This window comes from Penicillium vulpinum, assembly GCF_028829585.1.
Source record: "Penicillium vulpinum strain IBT 29486 chromosome Unknown utg000003l_segment0_segment0, whole genome shotgun sequence".
Lineage (NCBI taxonomy): Eukaryota > Fungi > Ascomycota > Eurotiomycetes > Eurotiales > Aspergillaceae > Penicillium > Penicillium vulpinum.
This window is the reverse complement of record NW_026643243.1, coordinates 3,331,208-3,353,973: the sequence shown is the minus strand read 5'-3', so window position 1 is coordinate 3,353,973 and position 22,766 is coordinate 3,331,208. Positions and strand designations below refer to the sequence as shown.

The 22,766-nt window shown below is 39.5% G+C and overlaps 1 protein-coding gene across 1 annotated transcript; it reads left to right on the top strand.

Annotated features, from left to right (window-relative positions):
* Positions 1 to 13,406: 13,406 nt before the first annotated feature.
* N7479_006316 (uncharacterized protein) lies at positions 13,407 to 14,035 on the top strand (the record flags this gene model as incomplete). Its single annotated transcript, XM_057254010.1, has 4 exons — positions 13,407 to 13,541; positions 13,587 to 13,658; positions 13,684 to 13,944; positions 14,009 to 14,035. Coding segments are annotated over 4 exons (495 nt in total), but the record flags the coding sequence as incomplete, so codon positions are not given.
* Between the last annotated feature and the right edge of the window lie 8,731 nt (positions 14,036 to 22,766).

Genomic DNA, 22,766 nt, shown 5'->3' with positions numbered 1-22,766 from the left:
GCTTTCCCTTCCTGGGAAATATATCTCGATACCGTTCAAAAGACCATCAGATTTCAAGTACGCAACCGTTGTATACTAAAGTGGGCTTGATTCCTATGAGAAGCAAACTGCCTATCTACTAGCAAACTGAGGGTTTGATGCCTGAGGCACCTATTTATTGTCGGTGCATGAAGCCCGGCATACCGGAGGATTTATTAATCCTTCATGTTTTGTAATTAATATTATATAATCGAGGCTTTATATAAATTGTACCCGGAAGCCGATACAGAAATACAGAGAGTTGAAACCTATTTCATTGGACTAGACTGCGACATCGCCCGTCCATGGGCACTAGAAAGTGTCCACGGCCCGTGGGCCTTTTGAAATTTGACGCCCATCGCCCACCGTTATGCAAAATTAATGCAAAAATTACCCTATTAGGCTATTTTATGTACATAAATAGTTCTTGGCAGTATCCACCTTGCCAAGAGTGCCCGCATATGTCTTGGCGACGCTAAAAGTGTCTCCACTTTGGTGGGCGTTGTCGCAGTCTACCTATAGGATCAGTTTAATCTCTAGATTTTTAATAAACCAGGGGAGGTCTTACTGTAGTAAGTATATATAGTAAGCGTTACCAGCGCAGTAAGTAACGTATTTCACAAGCGAGCCGCCCACACAAGCGAGCCGCCCACCTATCCCAACCCATTAATTTTAAATGCATTTATCTCAACCAAAACGCCATTAAATTAATTGCACTGACTAATTGGTCTATCTGGACATGTTTCTCTTCTATGCCCTGGCAATCTGCATATTCCACACCCCCGGGGGGCCGTGTACGTGGCTGAATAGCCGATTCTCCAGGTATACTGGGACCCGGAGGAGGTGCTTCACCTGCTTCCTGTTGCTGTATAATTAATACAGAGGCTTCTTCAACTGAAAGGCCTTCTTCAGCAGGTATCTGCCTCCGGGATCGAGTACGCTTTTGCTTCTGCTTCTCGTTGGCGGCACGTAAATCGCTTACTTCTTTCTCGAGAAAAGCAGCAGACTGCATAGTGATTTGACAGGCTTTTAAAACCTGATTTATCGCGCAATTTAGCGGACTCGGAGGGCTCCTCGATCTAGTACGAAGCAAAGCTTTAATTGACGAAGCTTGCTTTTGTAATTGCACGTAATTCGAGGGCGTTTTTGGGTCCCAATCGCTCCCCCTACTTGGAGGGGGGGTAGGAGTTCGAAGACGAATATCAAGCTTCGAGATCACTCGATTAGGTGCAAAAGGTACTAGACCAGCTGCTCCGAAGCTATTCTTGATAGTCTCTAGTTTAAAAGCTTCAATCCGTGCGAGGGGGTATGCTTCGAGGAAGTCAAGTTTGTCGATATAGTTGATTCCATTTCTCATTTTTGTCTCCACTAGCCGACCATATGATCGTTTTAACACAGCAAAACAGCCAATATCGAGAGGCTGTAAAAGGTGAGAGGAGTGCGGAGGCATACAAATTGGTATAACCTTATTTTGCTCGCAAATTTCATCGAATTTAGGGGTTAAATGGCTTCCATGTCCGTCAAGAACTAGAAGCCTATAACCCCCCTTCGTACGTAGAGAAGTGCTAGGAATAAAGAGCTTTTCAAGCCAGCGAACTCCTATTTCATCTGAAGTCCAACCATTAGGACTAACTTCAATTCGCCAGTCGTTTGGTAGGCCTTCGAACCATGATTCCAAGTAGACTTTGCCTTTGAAAATGATACACGGTGGGAGGGCCCAACCCGATGAATTTGTACACTCAATAGTAGTCACCCACTCGCGATTTCCAGGTTGTAAAAGCGAGCGCCGACCGTAGAATTCGCTCCTCGTGATCACCTTCGCTGTGGAAATTAACCCCATCGCGAAACCAGTCTCGTCGAAGTTATAAACGTCATCGGGGTCGATCCCAAATTGAAGGATAGTTTTTTGAACGAGATCAAACCATTCACAAATGATTTTTGGGTCTTCACACTTCGCACGTTCGTAATTATAGCGTCTCGAGAATCGGGAGGAGAGATCAGGGTATCGTTTTATAAAATTCGTAACCCAGTTTTCGCCGACCGAAAGAGCTGGGGTTATTCCACGTTGTTGAAGTAAAAGATTCGCCATTTCTCGTACAGTAGCAGGGCGGGGAGCTGCTCCACGAGAATCCATAGAGAGAATCCATTTTCGAAGAGATTCCTCTTCTATTTCTGTCAATTTATGGGAATTTGCGCGTGTAGTGCTTCGTTCAGTGTGGCCGGAGAGGCGATCGCGTAAAGTTGTACGCGGTATATTAAAAACGCGCGCCACTTCACGAATTGAAGAGATTTCTTTATTCTTAAAAGCCTGAATAGCTAAAAGAATCCTACCCTCTTGCTCAATTGAATTCCGAGAGCTTTGAGAGCGAGTTGGTGGCATAGTGGGTGGTTGAATTGACTAAGTGCGAATCCCGAGACGTGTTTTAGTTTAGGTGGGCGGCTCGCTTGTGTGGGCGGCTCGCTTGTGAAATACGTTATAGTAAGTGTAACGAGTGCACCTATATTAAAAGCAGCGAGGTCCTCGGTAGACTTCGGCACAACCCACTCTGACCCGGACCCAACCTAACCCAACCCAACCCAAAATGGGTTTTGGGTCTATTGCTTCGACCCAACGATGGGTTTTGGGTTATAGCTTATAACCCAAAACCCATTGGGTAACCTATTGGGGCCCCAATATAGTGTAAACCAGACAAACAGACTTCTAGCGTGTAACTGTATAATTAATATATTTTTTGCTTGTAATATTGAGTATTTTACTTACAGCGCTCTTCTAGAAAAAATGGAGAATAAATCAAATAATTAAACCAGGATATATTTCTCTAATATTGCTCAAAATCCTTATCTGCCCTACTCTTACGCTTCCTCCCTAAGGCCCGTCTCTGAGTTGTAGTCTCTAGTAACTCTAGCTCTGTTACCTCTATATCTATATCTATTAAATAAGGAGATATCTCTCGCAGTCTATTATCTACTCCTTCTTCCTCTTTATTATCACTAATCAGGTTAAGCTTAGTATCCTCTGTATATTTATCGTTCTACTCCTTCGCTAACTCAATCTTAGCTAGTGTAAAGAACTACTTAAGCTGCTTTACCTTAGAATCCTTAATATTGAATCTTATTGTATATAGAAACAATATAAGCTCCTCGATTGTTTCGGACTTCAGACAACTACAGCGGTAGTGATAAATATCCCGAGTAGTATTGAAGAGCCGTTCGATACCAGCACTAGTTACTGGGATAGAGAGAATATCGCGAGTAAGTAACGCAATCACAGGGAAACGAGATTGGTTCTCCCGCTAGAATTGAAGAGGTTCAATATTAATTAGATCTAGTAGTATAAATATATTAGTATTATCCTGTATAGGGAAGAAATAGATTATAAATATACTACTATCGAGATATTAAGTTATCTTATCACTAGCTGGTTTTACAGATATCTTATTACTCTTTAGTATTATATTCAGCCTAGAACTAGATAATACTATTATTAGAGTATTAGTCGATCCTTGATTTATTGTAAGGCGCTCTTAATACAGAATCAATAATTCCTAGAATAATTTCCGGTAGGTATCACGCTAGTAAGGCTCCCAATTATCAGATAGAAAGAACTGAAATCTACTGTTAGGTACCAGTATTGTCCTAACTATATAGATATATCCTTTAAGATTGTTGGTTTAAGAGTAGTACTTATTAAGTTTTAAGCGACCAGCTATAAGTACTTTAAGTATATCTGATTTCTATAGAACACGCTTACGTTTAAGCAGCGCCTCTGCTTCAAAAAAGTGATCAAAGAGGGTATTGTAAATCTTAAAGACAAGATATATAGTGACCTCCTTTGTCTTCGAGAGCTCTGTTGTATAGTTAAAGAATAGCCGAGTGATTTATAGAAGATAGTCAATTTAACACTATTCTTAAGTATTAAGCAATATCTCCTTACAGTTATACTCCTTATAGAAGGGCTAGAAGAAACTACGTAGTCTCTTTGCACAACGAAGTATTAAGAAGGTAGAATTCCACCGAGTCCTTACGTCCTAGATTAGAATAAGCTGGGATCCCTTTTCTTAAAGTCGGAGAAAGGCCGCCTAGCGTTGCGGACTTATATATATATACACAGTAAGATAACGGACCTTGTTTAAGGTGTATAAGATCCTCTGTGTCTAGTGCTAAGTATTTACCTTTGCTGTAGATAACTTCTGGTCAGTCTACTTTATTTCTGTATTCTTATTTAGAGGGATAGCCTTTAAACGATCAAGGAGCTGGTTTAAATAAAGCTGGATAATATAGGTAAGATAGGGTATTCGGATTACTGTTATATCGCTAGAGAGCGCCTACTAAATAGCCTTAACTATTGTCTTATTGTTAGTTATATTATCAGTTATAACTCTAAATACCCGATCCTAGATCTTATACTTAACTAGAGTTTTAAGGAGTACACCACTTAGATTTAAACCGGTATAGGAGCTATAAAGTGGTTTAAATCTAAGTAGAACTTCTTAGTATACCTAGTTACTATCAACAAAATAGCCAGTGATAGCTATAAACGCCTAGTTATATAGAGAAGTCTAGTAATCTAATACAATCGAGATTTTTGCGTCGTTAGGTAGTGTTTAGAGGATAGATTTCTGTCGTTCTATAATTATATCACGTAAACGACGACGTATTGTGGTAGCAGAGGGTATCGGAGGGAGAGATAGTGTAGAGCGGGCTAATCGGAATAGCTTATAAAATATTGGATATTCGATAAGGTAGAATAGAAGTCGATTGAGGGTGAGAAATTGGAGAAGATACTCTTCCTATACCGATTGTGAAAAAGGAGCCGCTGGTAAGCCGTGATCCTATATATCTAGGGGTGTTAGGGAAATCAGATAGCTAAATAAAGAGGTAAGGAGATACTACTTTTTGAAGGAACTGGGTAATTTCTCCTTTCCCTCCCTATTAAGCTTTACGACAGCCTACTGTCTTTAAATACTTCAATATTGTTGATATACTATAATAGCCCTTTCCGCTAGGTAATAGAGAATAAGGATACTCTAGGATCTTTGAGCAGCGCTTATATATTACCTTTAGCGCACTATCTTTGGTATAGGTAACTTGGTCGAAGTTACTCTATATATTTGAATTGCGATTTGAATCCTAGGAAATCTTGCTTTTCTACCTATAGTCGGTTTGTAGCCACCACTTAACCTATTCTTTATATACTATATTATTATAAAGTATATATACCTTTCTCCGATCGGGGCCAACGCGAGTAAGAGAGTGTAGAATTAGTAGAAGGTTAGAGGGCCGAAGGAAGTCAGTATTAATAGTATCAAAAGGCTCAATTGTAAGCTGGCTACTAGATAGGGTTAGAACTCGAGAAGAGGGTATAAGATAGCTAAGGTTATCTGTATCTGTATCGTAAAGAGTAGGTAAAAAGTCAGAATACTAGCTTTAGGATATTGCGACCGAAAAGGGGAATACTATAGAGGTAAGGGGGAAAGGCAGAGAGAGTATATACTTATAAGAGAAGGGTATATAAACAGTAAATACCTTAGTCCTATAGTAAAGTAGATAGATCAAAAGGTATAAGCTATAATATTGTTTGATTGGCTATATAAGCTCTATTTAAATAGGTCTAACCTAAGAGAACCTAACAGGACCTAACAGGACCTATTAAAACCCAAGAGAACCTATTAATAACCTATCAAAACCTAAGAGAACCTATTTATAACCTATTAAAACCTAAGAGGACCTATTTATAACCCACTCCCCCAGAAGATCCCTTAAAAATATTTTATTTACCCTCCTAGAAGAACTTTTCTAACCGCGGTCAGAGATAATAATATATACACCTACACCCCCCTAGAAGGGCTTTTCTGACCGCGGTCAGAGATAATAATATATATATCTACCCCCCTAGAAGGGCTTTTCTGACCGCGGTCAGAAATAATGATATAAACACCTACCTCCTAGAAGTGATTTTCCGACCGCGGTCAGAAAATATAATTCGGAGTATATATAATAAGTTAAATATAAGAGAAGAGAAATATAGCTTTAATATAATATTAATTGTATATAAAATCAAATAAGAATAAGATATTTCTATTTATATTTATAGTTATCCTGTAATATATATATACTCCCCTCTACTACAAATATATATTTTCAACAGTCTACAGTCAATAAATGCTTAAATTAATAGAACACCACTATACTATAATTAATGTGAATTTTTATCAGTAATCAATATAATACAAAGCCTATTAGCTTCAAATTCAGGGTAATTATATAAATTTTCCAACTTAATATTGTGATAATGTAGCAATATTTGATGAACAAACCAGAATAGCTGTAAAAAATAGTAATTTATTTGAATGACTTAGTATTGTTATGAACGCCAAGACCTATCTTTTATGCAAAAATGGGTTCAAATGGGTTATTATTGGGTTATTGGGTTTAACCCATTGGGTTTTAGGTTGGGTTGGGTTATAGAGGGCAGAACCCAAAACCCAATGGGTTGGGTTTTGGGTCGGAGACTCCGACCCAAAATGGGTTCTGCCGAAGTCTAGTCCTCGGTAAAGCCACAGAAATCAGAGGTATCTATCGAGGTTTAGCACCGGCGACTTACTTATATTAAGCCCCGTACTATAGCGAAGCTTACCACTATAGTGGATAGCGTTATTATCTGTAAGGATAAGGAGAAATCAGCGGAGTAAGTACCACTATATTAAATATATTACTTAGAGAGAGTACTAAGGTAGATCTCTCGCCGGCTAGTGGGATATACCTTTAGGCGTTTTAGAAGAGTATACTTCGATCTAATACAGCTTCAGCTAGCGTACAATAAGCACCGGTAGATCTCTTACTTCTATCTAGAAGGACTAAGATTCGATTGGATTATAATATATAAAGTGAAGCCTAAATACTAGCTAGCAATTAACTAATTTGTATAGCTAGTAAGGAACCAGTAGAACCTACTAATTAAGGCTTTTCACTATAATAATAAAGCTGCAGTAGGAAAAGCGGCGGAGTATAGCCTAATAAGTGATAGTATCTTAATATATTATACTCCACTAGGCTACTCGGAGATAAATAGATATACCGAGCGATCTAGAGGTATAATTATTAACCGTATACGAATACTTACTCTAGAAGGAAAGCTTCCTAAAGAGTTATAGCCTGAATTTGTAAGTGCTGCTGTATACTTACTGAACCGTACACTAACCTATATTGCTTCCGAAAATAAGTGGTTAATCCCTTAGAAAGAAGTAAGGAAGGAATTTATAGTGGGAGATATACCACTAAGGATCAACCTAGTAAGTGTTAGGCTATATAGAAGCTTAGCGTACTGTCGGATTGAGAAATAGGTTCAGTTAGATAAGATAAATCTAAGGGTAGAAGTCGGCTTCCTAGTCGGATACTTAGCCTCTAATATCTATAAGATCTAGTTTTGTTAGGGAACTGGCCTAGTTGAACAACTTAGGCGGGTTTAAAGGACAAGAAGGTTTTGTTGAGGAGAGAAGTTCCCCTAAGCTAACAATTATGTATATATTCCGCTGAAGGCGGTAACATTTGGCAGAATCCGCGCCGTGTAAACAAGTATATTATATTGGGCTTCGTCCTATAATAATACCCCCCTCCTCCCCTACGTATCGTCCTTTATACGTAGGTACTCCGGATCGGTGTGAGTGCTCTCCCGATAGGCTTTCCGTACGACTAATAAGGTTACGCTCCCTCTTTTTCTCCTTTATTTAACTCGGCTAACACTAGCGTGAAGTATAGTAGCTAGCTTTATTAAGAGATCTATCAGTTTTTCGGAACGGTGCAGTCTTCTGCAGCTATATATCCAATACTATCGTATCCTTAAGTGTATCCGCTGGTTCTGTCGTTAGTCTCGTGTAGCCTATCTATTTGACCTTATAACTCGTACGAACGTTATTCCTTCGTCGTGTTTATATCTTATCTACAATTTCTTCAATTTCCCACTCTTCCTAGTCGTTAACAATAACTACTAGTGGTTACAGTTCGTGTGCTAGTTAAGATAGAAGGGGGTCTTATATTATAAGTCGTACGAGGTTAATATAGAATACTGGATAAATACCGGGTAGCGTATCTAGTTGTACTGCGTAGGACCCAATAACTTCCTAAACTCTGTACTTCGTATTCTTCCAGTCGAGCTTCTTATAGGGTCGTTCGGTCTATATATTCTTCAAGTTTAGCTAGACAGTATCTCCAATATAGAAGGTAGGCGCCGGTTATCGGTGTCGGTTAGTGTTTATTTCTATTTATTAGTTAGCGTAAGCTATCGATATATATACCCAGTCTATAGCTCTAGCTAGTTTTCGTACGATTACTTCCGCTTTCTAGATTAGGCTTTGCTCTGATATAGTGATAGTAGTATCCGCGCGTAGTTCCTCGACCGGTAGGTTAAATAGGGAGAGGTTATAGCCGTAAGTTAGGAAGAAAGGGCTCGCGCCGGTTACTGCAGAGACTTGTCTATTTAGCGTAAGTTCGGCTATTAGGAGTAGGCGTTTCCAGTCGTTTTATTCGAATTGTACAAAGAGACGTAGGTATACCTCTAATATACTATTATATCGTTCTGTCTGTCTATCGGTCTCAGGGTAGTAAGCTGTCGATAACTGTTGTATCACTTTATATAACTGGTAAACCCGTTCCTATAGGATACTCGTAAATTAGGTTCCTCGGTCCGAGACGATCGAACTTAGGAATCTATATTATCGTACGAGGCTATTAATAATCGCCTATACAGAGTCTTCGGCTAAGATAGACTCTATCGCTCTTAGAATCACTCCTTTCGTTAGCCGGTCTATAATTACTAGAATATTCGTGCAGTTATCGCTTAGTAGTAATTCTGTGATAAAGTTAAGGGCTATATCTCGCTACAGTTGTTCTAGTACTAGGAGTGGCTTTAGGAGGCCTCGCTTTAGTTCTCGCTATAGCTTTACTCTATTATATAGATCGCAGTTTCGTACGAATCTCCGGATATCGATTAATATATTTAGCTAGAAGTACTTACAGCCAATCACTGTATAGGTCTCTTCCCTCCTTAGGTATCTAGTGACTAGGGAGTTATATATAGTCTAGATTAGACTGCGACAACGCCCACCAAAGTGGAGACACTTTTAGCGTCGCCAAGACATATGCGGGCACTCTTGGCAAGGTGGATACTGCCAAGAACTATTTATATACATAAAATAGCCTAATAGGGTAATTTTTGCATTAATTTTGCATAACGGTGGGCGATGGGCGTCAAGTTTCAAAAGGCCCACGGGCCGTGGACACTTTCTAGTGCCCATGGACGGGCGATGTCGCAGTCTAGTCTAGATAATCTTCGTATAAAGGGGTTTAGAGTTAGGGACCTATAACTTTCTACAGAAGCGGAGTTTCTAAGCTTAGTCAATTGTATATTCGGAGGTTAAGACTAGACTGCGACATCGCCCGTCCATGGGCACCTAGGAGGTGCCCAAGGCCCGTCCACAGTGGGCCTTGGGCTATTTGGATTTTCGAGTGCCCGTCCATAACGCCCAAGGCCCACGGGTATACCCACGGCGGGTATACCCACGATACCCACCATTGTATAAAGTCACCCAAAATAGACGTATAACTCGCTGACTTTGTATAATAAATAACTGTTATTTACACCTGTTTTGCTAACTCTATATAAAATAGCAGTTTTAATCTACAATATCTATAAATTTTACTGAAATATCTATATATATAAGAAACTAGTATATATATAATACGAATTGGAATAAAATTTTAATCGAAATATATTATATTGTATAGTATTTTTATTAACTTATCAAATTATACTGTAACAGCTTAAAGATATATATTTAAGTCAGTGGTATATACCTAGTATTTTCTATAAGTAAAATACTACTTATAGATTCTACTTTATCTCTTACTCTGGTATATTTCTTATAGGTAGATCGAAAGATAATTAGTATAATTCTTATTTTATAAGCTTATATCACTAAATTCTGTCAATTATATCACTCAAAGACTTATATTATTATTCTGGGAGTTTTAAATCCTTCGATTGTAACTTAAGATAGGCGTTTAGGTATATTCCTATAGGCGTACCTACGGGCGTACCTATAGGTATACCTATAGACAAAGACACTTATAGCTAATCAGCTTATAATATATAGTGGGTCTACACTCAATTTACGATCTATCAGATCTATACAAAGTACCCCTTTTACTAGTAATCCTCGTTTTACACAGTCGTAAGTTACCTATTGTAAGTTCAGATCACTCACTCTCCTATAGTCGTTATATTATCCCTTATATTATATTAACTATATCCTAACCTAGTGCCTATACCGCAGGGCCTTCTTTACTTCCTCCGAGCTCCTAACTAGACCTCTTCTACGTCGCCGATATATTTGATCCTAACCTTAATCTAAATATTGATCCTAGTCTCTTTAACAGCCAACAGACTTCTATCTCACTGATAGAGTCCGAGTTCACTTAACCGGCTATTCTTAATTACTCTCTTAAACGCGTCGGCCCCGATCGGAGAAAGCAGTTTATCCTCTACAACGCGATAAACAATATATCTAAAGTAAAGTTTATCGAGTGGTAGTGTACCACAGTACGCGGTAGTAGTACTAAGATATAACAAAGGCTACGATAGGATACAAAATATATATCAGATATCTAGGAGAACTTCGACTAGGTAGTATATTATATTATAGGCGAACCTTTAGTTATATATCGGATATATAGGGTTATATTGCCTTATCTAAGTATAAAGCAAAGCGGTACTAATACACTTAAGCGGTATCTAGCCTTAGGTAAATACTAAAAGGGTGGTAAAAGCAAGGCTACACAACAGTCGATTAAGGAGACTATACAGTATATACCGGTAAGTCTTATATTATTATACCCTTTAAGATAACTAATATATTATATATTAGGCACTGGAGTTATCTTATAACTCAAAATTCTCGAATAATAAATAGGAAAGAGAGCAGATTGAATATCTTACTAGTCTAAGCCTCCCTTTCCGGATACTTAAGAGGAAGCAATTTGCTTCCTTAATTCAAATAGTACAAAAGGCTCCAGCTAAACCTACTTTACTCTATCCTCGCACTGCTTAACGCCGGCTCAAGAAATTAGTCGACGAGGAGTAATATTCAATTCTCGCTACCTTACTATAAGATACAAAGCTCTTAATTGCCCTCGACTGCTGGATATCGCCTTTTCAGCAGATATTTATAGCAATCACAGGGTACTTTATCGACCGAGACTAGAATTACTGTAAGCTCCTACTTAGTTTCGAACCACTTAATAGGGCGTATTCTGGTGTGAATCTAAGTGAAGTACTTATAGAGATCTTTAAGAAGCTTAATATTACTGATCGTATATTAGCGATTATATCAGATAACGCGTTAAATAACACAACTTTAGTATAGGTAGTTCAAGACTCTATTGACTCCCTTAAACTACCGAATAGCCCGGTGGTTATTCGAATCCCTTGTCTTATATATATTATCCAGCTAAGCCTTCGCGAGCTACTTAGATCGGTGAAGGCCGATCCCCAGAACGATACCACAGATCGGAATATTTCTGATATCTAAGCTTAAGCCTAAGCTCGATCACTCCGTGCTTCACAGAGTGAATAAGTTATTATATAAACCCTTATTAAGGTAAGTGTATCACTTTGTTTATCACTTAATATATCTAATAACTATCTAGATTCGAGGGCTTACTATATTTATTAATATAAGCCCCCAACGTCGCGATAATTTCTTCCGTCTCCAGACCAATAGTGTAAAGGTATACTGGTCTCAGGTGTAGGGCCTGTCAACCGGGTAAGATACAAGGACTCGGTGAGAGGAGACGAATACAATATATTGTGTGGAACTGTCTCAAGACTAATTCTTACAGGAGTAAGTGGGATCCAGGGGGATCCCAGACTATAGGGTAAACTATCTGATCGACTGACGTGGCCGTTATATAACGAACCCCTCACGATCAGGTCACGATACTTGGCTGATTATATATTGGTCCTATATCAGCTGACTCCCGTATTGTTAGTCTCTAGGTTGTAAGGATCTTTATCCGTTACAATTATCTCCTCCTCTCAGGGCGGATATCCCTATCCGCGAATCTCTGCAGTTAAAAACGTTTCACCGATAGAACAGTAGCGGGTTCCCGCAAAGAGATATAATTAGGATAAGGCCGCTCTTTGAAGAAAATCTGTAGGTAAACTTCTTTGTTCCGTAGAGGCTATTTAGCCACCCTGTTTCTTATACAGAATAGACTCTCAACTTTATCTTTGTTATTCTTATTATAGCGCCTATTGTTTGTGCTAACCGTATCCAGTTGAAATATACTTAGTGTATAAAGTGCCTACGCACTTCAATAAGTGACTTCGATCTAACTGCAGCGACAGCGGTCTTTAAGATCGAGTGTTACTTAAACGAAGAAGGCACTAAGAAATACCAGTAGTATATACAGCGAAAAGTAAATTGCGACCGTCCTACCGAGGGGATATAGGGTAACGCTACCGATTTAGAAGCGATACTCGAATAGGTCGCCTAGATATATACCCCCGCGAATAGATACTTCAGTGCTAACCCAGTATTTATCACTAGTATCAATTATACTACGATAAAGATAGTTCAGGATTTTGATTATATACACACTGCGCACTAGGCCTAGTATAATATTAGGGCCACAGCGAAGAGGGATATCAGTCGGGTAAGTAGTATAGAGTCGATTCCAATTCGCTGACGACTCGCTAACTAATCGCAGAAAGCCTTATCCCGATACTGTAGGTACGTAGAGGGGCGGAGTGCGTCCTATCCCAATCCTTTAACGCGGCCTACCTAGGGTACTCCTATATCGGCTTAGCACCGATATCGTATAGAGTCTAGCCAGCGTCTCTAGGAAGGGGATAAGGGATATATACAATAGTCAGTCTCGAAGAGTGATTTATTGCGGGAATACTATAATACTATCCGGACGTTATTTGTTGTCGGAGGGCCCTTAGTCCTTTAGACTGTGCTGGACGCGTATATAAATACGTTCCCTCTTCCAATACCGGAGTTATAAAGGAGTTAGATAAGGCGGTGTCGATACGTTGAGTATTGGTAGTAGTTTCGATATTAGGTCCCGATAGGAAGGTACGACTTCCGGTTTAGGTAGTTACTATATTTCGTATACTCTTACCGTTTGGTGTCTTTATAAGTAGAGCTTTGTTTTCAATTAAAGAGTTTTCACTTTCTACTTCTCCTTCTGTATATCTCTTACTTTTTGTTAACAATCTTACTTCGTTAACAGTAACGCGTTCTTCTTACACTAGTAAGGCTATCGTTCTTGTACCGAGTCGGTACCGGTCTAATATTACTTTACAGTTTCTTCTTATACGTTTCAGTATACCACTAGTTCGTCCTTCCCCGCGTAAGCAACTTACTGTACCGGTCCTGCGACAGCGGACTCAGTGTATAGGTTGTCTACGTATTTCTACTCGCGATTGGCCTAAGCAGCCTAACAGTACCGATTCCCCCTTAGTAATTCGATACTTCTCGGATACCCCTAACAGTAAATCTTACTAGTATTGTGCTCGGCAGAAAAAAGTGTACGAGTCTGTAAGTACCCTATATATTCTCGATCAGGGTCCGCTTCCGGTTCGTCCTAATATTGTGTCCCTAGGTTCCGGACGGTATAGCTAGGAATAGGTTCGAACTGTTATCTGTCTTAGAGTGGGCTAAGGAGTTCTGGTGTAACAATATAGGCCGGTATAGTGTGTTAGATAACGAGGAAGACGATAAGGGAAACGAGGTCTACTTCCTATTTCCTTATAAGCTGGTTACCTACGTTTCGGTCTTAATCCGCGAGGTCACTGGTAGCTTTAATAACCTCGTTAAAAACTACCGTTACTTATATAATCTAGCTGGGACCCGTATCCCCGCTGTAAGTCCTTATCGAACTCTCCCCGGTTTATAATTGGTTTACTAACGGTTTACCCTTCCTCTAGGCTGTGTATACGTCCTACGATATATAGATTAACGCCCGTACTTCTTGTGTCTCTCGCGACCTCTGTCTTATAGTCGGTGAGTGGGACTGTCTTACTGTAGAGGCCTCGACTCGGGTTCGGCTGATTAACGATAAGGAGTCGGTCTCTACCTAGCACAGTGCTATTATAATTCTCTGTTCCCGCTGTAAGACTACTATTGCCGAGTCTAGGGTTACTAGGGGTATTCGCACCCAGTTAGATACCTTAATACAGGGTTTTCCTTTCTCTTAGAGTTTGTAACGGGACTGTTCGGATACCGATTCGGTATAGTCTCTGTGTACACTTTGTTTTTCTTACGTTCTGGTTCCTAGTATAGTGAGGTATCTCTGGATTCCCTTTATTTCGCTGTCTGTTCGGCGCCGATACTTAGTATATTCGGTAGCCCCTTTTCTGATCAAAGTTATTATTTCTTCTGAGATTTCTTATATCTTGTAATAACTTTCGGGGTATTCGCTATAGCGTCTTCAGGAACCTATTGGTTATATTCCGAGGGCTATCCTGTCCACTTTATAAGGTAGTGTAGTCCTCCTTCGATTATCTAGTCGTCTTTTATTTCTTCGACCTCCTATTCGTTATTATCAGCTAATTCCGGTAGGGGTAATTTCTCTGGTTCCCCTTCTCTTTGCTACTATAGTTATAAGAGCTGGATAGGGAATATATTGTGAATCGCAGCGTATTGGTCTGGGAGTAGGAGGCGATATATCTACTTTCCGATATATTCGAGGATTCTAAATAGGCCGATCTATCGTGGGGATAGCTTCTTTGTGGTACCTTCTTTTAGGCGTAGATTCTTTATAGACAGGACTATAAGGTCGTTCTTTTTAAGTAATATTTCCTTATATCTCTTATTGTAGTTAGTCGCTTACGACTCGGTAGCTTTTCGCTATAAATCCTACAGCTTTTCTCGTAGCTCTGTAAGCTTTTAGACGCGAGTTAATACTACCGGTACCTCCCTTTCTGCGCTGCTGTCCTCGGTGTATATTTGAAAATTTAGGTTAAAGCCTAACAATACCTAGAATAGTGATATTCCTATTATAGTACTAACAGCGTTGTTATAAGCGAATTCGGCTGTTCTTAGTAACGAAGGCTATATTTTCTGCTGTTCGTCGATAAAGTATCGTAAGTAGTGCTCTAGGGTCTAGTTTATCCGTTCCGTTTACCCGTCGGTTTAAGGGTGAAACGCGGTCGAATACCTAAGTTTTACCTAGGATAAATAATACAGTTTTGACTAAAATCTGCTTATAAAGACAGATCCCTAGTCGGATACAATACTATTTAGTGGTCTATACTTCAGTTCAACTTCTTAATAGAATAGTTCGGCTAATTCTGCAGCGTCTATTGTAGTTAAAACCGGGAAGAAAAGGCACTATTTCGAGAAACGGTCTATAACCACCAAAATAGTATCGACTATCCTTCCTTTCTAGATCGATTGAGGTAATCCTGTGATAAAATCTATTAACAATTCGGTAAAGGGTCGAGATAGGATCGGTAGGGATTCGAGCTTACCGAAAGGCCGATACCTTAGTGTCTGCGCTATTTAGCAGATCCTATAAGACTTAACGTATTTCTTTACGTCTTCTTATATATATACCTAATAGTAATTGCGTTTTAGCAATTCCTCCGTTCTAGCGCGGCCGAAATAGCCGGCTATAGGGTTATTATAATATATTTGTAGCAGCTTAGTACGAATCCCTTCCTTTTTCGGGATATATATACGTCCCCGGTACCTTAGTACACCGAGGTCGTCGACTAACCAGCCCTTACTGCTAGGTTTCTGTACCGAGATATCCCCTTTTCGGCGGATAGTCTCTGGGTCTTCGGCTTATAGCCTTTCTACCTATTTAAGAACGTCTTCAGTATCTATACTGATAGACTAGATTACCACCGTAGTAGTATCCCCGACGTCGAATAGTATATTCAATTCGTTATATAGTTCTCTCTATTTTTAGGATTAAAGTGGTGTAATAGGGCCGCCGACTAAAAGGCCTATTTTAATCGTAGGAACGCTATCGATTCGTGGTCGCTAAGTACCACTTTTCTAGGCTTCTTTCTATTTTTTGACCCCTTTAGTATTACCGTAAGGGGTAAAGAGATATATAAGTATCCTTTGATAAATCGACGGTAGAAATTACAGAACCCTAAGAATACCTAGATATTATAGTAACTTTTCGGTTCCTCCTACTCCTAGATAACGCGAATACGGTCTTAATCTATCTGTACTCTATCGCTATTAACGATAAATCCTAGAAATTTAACCTCCTTTTAGTAGAAGGTGTATTTTAAAGGTTTTACGTAAAGCTCTGCTTTTCGTAATCGTTCGAAAACTTAGTGTAGTGCTTTTGTGTAGGATTCCCGGTCGGGTGTAAAGATTAAGATATTATCCAGATACACCACACAAACGATATCGACTAGCCCACTCAATACTGTATAGATATAGCTCTGAAAGGTGGCTAGCGTATTAGATAGACCGAAAGGTATAACTATATATTCAAAGTGGCTATACCTTGTTCGGAAGGCGGTTTTCTATTCGTCACCTTCTTATATACGAATACAATAGTAGGCGTCTTTAATATCAACCTTACTAAAGTATTGCGTACCTAAGAGTCTATCTAGGATTTCAGAGATAAGAGGCAATAGGTAGCGATTCTTAACCGAAACACGGTTAAGACCCCGGTAGTCTATATATAAGCGTAATCCACCGTCCTTTTTTAGCACAAAGAGGATTAGTGCTCCGGCGGGACTCTTAGACGGTTAGATCCTTTTTTTTTTTGATATTGTCTATAAGGTAGGCCTATAGCTCTTTTAGTTCTACACACGAAAGGGGATAGATTGGACTATAAGGTGGGGTTTTCCCTTCTTCGAGTTCGATTGTATAGTCGGAAGCTTTTACAATTAGTAGTTCCCCTGCTTTTTCGTGGTCGAATATATCGAGATACACCTCCAGTTCGGGGGGTATTCGTAATAGGTTAAGGTAGGGGTGATCCCCGCTCTCGTCTGGAAACTAGACTTACTCCGGTATTTTCACTAGGGCGTAAACAACAGCCGTATTCCTTGATAATTTTGCGAAGCGGTGGGGTTCTATAAGCTCGAAAGTTTTGATTCCGAACCACCACTTATCTATACTAGGGCGGAGGATTATATTAAATTTATTGATAAAAGTACGGGATAACAGTACTGGGCTCCCTTCTATACGGGGGTCTCTTTCAATACCTATACAGGGCCTTTTAACTGTTTTCTTAGTTCCTCTAGAGTCTCTTATTGAAAAGGAGACCCAGAATACCCCGTGGGTACAGAGTCTTTTAGGAGCGATACCCTTTAGAGACAGGGACGAAAATAGGGCGGCGAGTAATTGATTCTTACGAGCGAATTCCTTACTAACTACGTTGTATTCGGTACCAGTATCTAGGTCCGTATAGGTTTTGACACCGTTATCGAGAGTAATTAGCGTATATAGGCGTGTTACGGTCCCGATCAGTGGGTACAGAGCTAGTGCGTCGGGGTTTACCCCAGCTCTTCCACTTTTCCCGACTGTCTTAGGGTATTGGAGCGTAAGGCTTAGACGAGTGATTGTACTGTTACTTTTTAGGGGTATTCGTTCGCCCAGTGACCCTTATCTCTACAGAGGTAATAAGCACCAGTCTATACCGAATCGGGGCTATTTCCCCTCTCGGTAGGGGTAGTGTTTACACCGGAGGCGTAGGATTTTAATCCTCCTCGACCTCTACCCCGGCCTCTGGATTAGCCTCTTCCTCTCGGATTTATACCTCTAAAGCCCCTACGTCCCCTACGGGGCTTAGGGTTTACTAATAATAAGGTGTTGGATTAGGATTGATTCGTTATCGAGTCGGTGTAGTTTCCCTTCTTCCGCCTATCCGGGGTAGGTATAGGATATTCTTTCCTTTTTTGGCCCGAGAAGTATACGTTCCAGAGTATCGATACTTTTGATTCTATAAGCGCTCTTATCTTAGGTAACACTCCGTTAGTTATAGTAATAATTTGGTCTCGAAGCGGTTTTGTATATTTTATAAATAGGGCTTAAGCCCTCTGCTCTTCGGTTTAGGCTAGGAGGTGTTTCTCTAGTAATACGAGATAGTGGGCGAAAGCGCGTAGGTCCTGGTTCGGACGTATCTCGGCTTTTTAGTAGAGGACAAGGATATCGGTAACGATATTATAGGAGTTATAAAGTAGGGTTTTTATCTATTCTTTAAAAGCTTCCCAGTCCTTTTCGTCTTTAGGGTAGTTTAATAAATGATTTTACCACTTATTTTTGTAGGAACTACAGAGGTAGTTTTCAGCGGTAAGGACCTTCTAGGAATCCGAGATATATTTCTTAGGCGCGCCTTTGAAAAGCGTATTAAGGTCAGTTAGCTATTCCTCTCTCTGTCGGATACCGAAACTCTCTTCGAATTTTTCGATATCTCGCTTAATCTCCCCTTTCTGGCTTTGTTCGCTTTCCGTTGAGGGTTCGCGACCGTTTCGGTGGCGATTTAGCTCCTTCCTGTTCTCTGCGAGGAGCTTTTATACTGCAATAAGTCGATTTTGCAGCTCAGCTTATTTCTCCAGTTAAAGGATCGTTTCCTATAGTTAAGCTACAGTTATTATAATTTACTTAGGGGTTTGGCCTATTGGTTCGGCCTATAGATCCGGGGTTTCGAGGTTTTAGGAAACCGATAGGGGTTCCTCCCCTTCTGCTGATAGAGTTAATTCCGGATCGTTACTGGCTCGAGGGTTTTCCCTTAGCTTATCAGGAACTGATATTCTAGTACGAGGAGCTATTGTATCTCAAGCAGTTAAAGAAGAAGAATTAGAATTGTAAAGGTATACTAGTCTTAGGTGTAGGGCCTATCAACCGGGTAAGATACAAGGACTCGGTAAGAGGAGACGAATACAATATATTGTGTAGAACTGTCTTAAGACTAATTCTTACAGGAGTAAGTGGGATCCAGGGGGATCCCAGACTATAGGGTAAACCATCTGATCGACTAACGTGGCCGTTATATGACGAACCCCTCACGATCAGGTCACGATACTTGGCTGATTATATATTGGTCCTATATCAGCTGACTCCCGTATTATCAGTCTCCAGGTTGTAAGGATCTTTATCCGTTACAAATAGAGTAAAACTTACGCCTATCTAAGATATCTGTACCCGCTGGAATTCTACCTTCTTAATACTTCGTCGTACGAAACGCCTTAGTAAGCCCTGCGATAAATACTATAATAATATTGGGACTCAGAAATACAAACTCAGTAAGGTAGAATAGCGGTAGGTCGACTACCTTCTGTATATTACAGAGCCGTTCTATCGCTTTACTACAGTGCTTTCAAAGACTAAAGAGATAACGGTATATTATATTTTTGGTATTTATAACACCCTCTTTAAGCACTTCGAGGAATCGATTGCACAACTCACTCCGAAAACTATACCTTAGAAGAAGGCGATACTACAAGCCCTTAATACTGGGATAGCAAAGCTTACCTTTTACTATACAAAGACGAAAGAGATCTATAGTAGTCTCTACGCAATTAGAACAATTCTTACACCCCAGTATAAGCTTTACTTCTTCTTAAGTAAGGCGTAGGGTATATCGGAGAACAATACAAACTAGAGTGATCAGTATAAGGAAACGCTTCGCTAGTTTATAGCTCCTTACACCTAAAGACACACTTAGATATAGTCCCTACGAGAAGAGCAACCCTATAAGCGTTACTCAGCCAGTATAAGTGACCTAGACACCCTCCTTAACCTTCTACCTTATATCCACTCTGATCTATCAACGTCGGAGTACGAACTTACTAGATACCTTAAAAAGCGTACGTTATATTCACTGTTATTACGAGCAGGAATACTAATACCTATAATAGTAAGGAGAAAGGTCGATCCTTTACAATTCTGGAAGGAATATAAGAATAAATTCCCAATTCTTTTAAGTGTTACTCGCGATATTCTCTCTATTCCTATAATAGGCGCTAGAGTTAAACGTCTTTTCAATTCAGCACGGGATATCTACCACTACCGACGTAGGCGGCTGAGTACAAAGACAGTCTAGGATATTATAATATTCCGGTGTAAAACCCAGTTCGATATTGAAATAGAAGAACTACCCGATAAGGATACGTCCTTAGATTTAATATAAGAAGCAGACGAATAGAGAGAGGCTGAGCTTACTACTGATATACCTAAACCAATCAGCGATAGTGAGGATTCCGAGGATAATAATCCTATTAGACTAATCGAGTATAAGTTTATAATAGAGAGTCAGCTTCCTCGTCCTTCTATAGTGCTAAGTACGCGGAAGCGATAGAGAAGTGAGCTAGTCGACAGCGAAGATAAGAGCAGTCCTTATCTCCCTTATTATAGAGATAAGTAGACTTCCGCACGACCCAGTTTGGGTCGAAGGTCTCGACCCAGAACCCAGACCCAGTGACTGGGGCCCCAGAAAACCCAGTATAGCCCCAGTTCGACCCAGTTTCTGCATAAATTATGGTATAAATATTTAAATAACATACTGTCATTTTCCCCTGTTATGGTTTCTACATCGAAATGCTACACTCTCTACCAACAAGGGAAAGGAAATTTTAAGAAATTACCTCGTTCTTCAAAGCAATATATCTGGTTCAAGATTAATTACTTCTTCAAATGCTTTATTTCATATAGAAAGGTGGTATATATTGGCTGCTGGTTTTCTCAAGCGTACGATAGCATTCTATTTAAAATACAAAGTATACCCTAAGTTGTAGATATATATATTCAATATATATCAATATAATATATATTTTTATCTATAGAGTAAAATAATTTTTGAATTCATTTATTTCTCTTCTTCTGTTTAATTTTAGAGCTTATATAACTATAGATAGATATCTAGTAAACCTTTATATTCAAAACTACTTACTACCTCTTAATCTACTTGGTATATACGACTTAAAGGGAGGGTAGGAAGAAATATTTTGAGAAGGATTAATAGAACTAGGGTGGGAATTAGGGTTTGACTGGGGTTTTACTGGGTTTACTGGGTTCTTACCGGGTTAAATAGGTTCTTACTGGGTTCTTACTGGGTTAAATGGGTTATAACTGGGTCTTGACTGGGTTATCTCAGGGGTATTTCTTTAGACCTATATAATTTTAGTATAATAGACCAATCAACAAGAGTAGGATGATTTACTATATTTAATATATCAATATTCCTAGACACTTCTATAACTTTAGTGTATTTCTTCCTTTGTACGTTAAAGAATTTCTCCCCTTACATCCCTTTATATATATTATATATCATTCTTATATTATATCTCAAAGCTAACTTTCCGACTTTACATCGTCGCTCTATAGTGGTAATCTTAACGATCTCTTATATATTTCAACTGGACAAGTCACACTATCCGTAAGTCAACACACAATCGACTTAAACTTCCGAAGACCAGATAATCCCCTCCTAATCCCCCCTTTATTAAAACGCGTTGGACCCGACCGTAGGAAAGGGTTTATTCTATACGATACAATATTATATAACGATTTTGTGGACTGGTGGTTAGAGACTGACTACAGGAGGAAAAGTAAGCTTAAATAGGATTCGAACCGCTATACAGAGATCTAGAATAGCTACTATCAGGTAGCTCAGGGTATTGATAGCGCACCAAAGGTTATATATAAGCGCTGTGGGAAGATCCTAGAGTATCCTTATACACTAAGCCCGAACAGTATAGGTAAAGCGTAGTATTATAGTATATCAACTATCCAGAAACATCGGAAAACGGCTGGTTATTTACGGTCGGAAAAGGGGAAGAAAGCAGAGATTACAAACTTCCTACAAAGAGAGGTATATTTTATATCATAAAACTAAGTAACTATACTAATTTATTATTATTCTAGGGAGAGGTTTCAGCAAGTATACCCTTCTTACAAGAAGATTGGGAGGAGGATCTCCTCCAATTTCTTACTCTCAACCGGCTCCTATTCTATCTAATCGAGTATCTATTATTCAAACGTATCATCAATAAAGCTCGTTCCGCCCTATCCCCTCCAGTAATCCTATCTACCGATACTATCCGTCGCCGATTGGGTAGTCTAGTCAAAGACCGGTAGCAGCGTATCCTTCGTACACTACCTTCTGGCTCAAAGATATCTATTGCGCTTAACTGCTGGATATCTCTATTCTCGTAGGTATTTATAGCTATTACTGGCTATTTCATTGACAGTGATTGGGTATATCGTGAGGTACTACTTGGGTTTAAGCCGCTTTATAGTATATATACCGGCTCTTACCTAAGTAGTGTTCTTATAGAAACCCTAGTGGAGCACAATATTGAAGATAAAGTATTCGGGTTAACAACAGATAATGTATTAAACAACAAGATATTAGCTACTGCTCTCCAATAGGCTTTGTCAGATAATACTATTATCACCCGAATACTATATCTTACCCACGTTATCCAGCTCAGCCTAAATCAGCTTCTTGCTCGGATCAAGGCAGTTCTATTAAATAAATCAGCCGAGACAAGGTGGACAGAGAAGCAGTTAAGGCTAGCCTAAGAAAATACGAAGTAAAGTTAGATCTCCTCCACACTAAACAAAGTCCGTTATCTTACGATTTACGTCAATATAAGTCCCCAGCGCAGAGAGACCTTTTACAATCTTCAGACAACTAATATCAAGATCGTTCCAATCCAAGATATAAAGACACGATAGAATTCTACGTTCCTTATACTTCGCCGGGCAAAG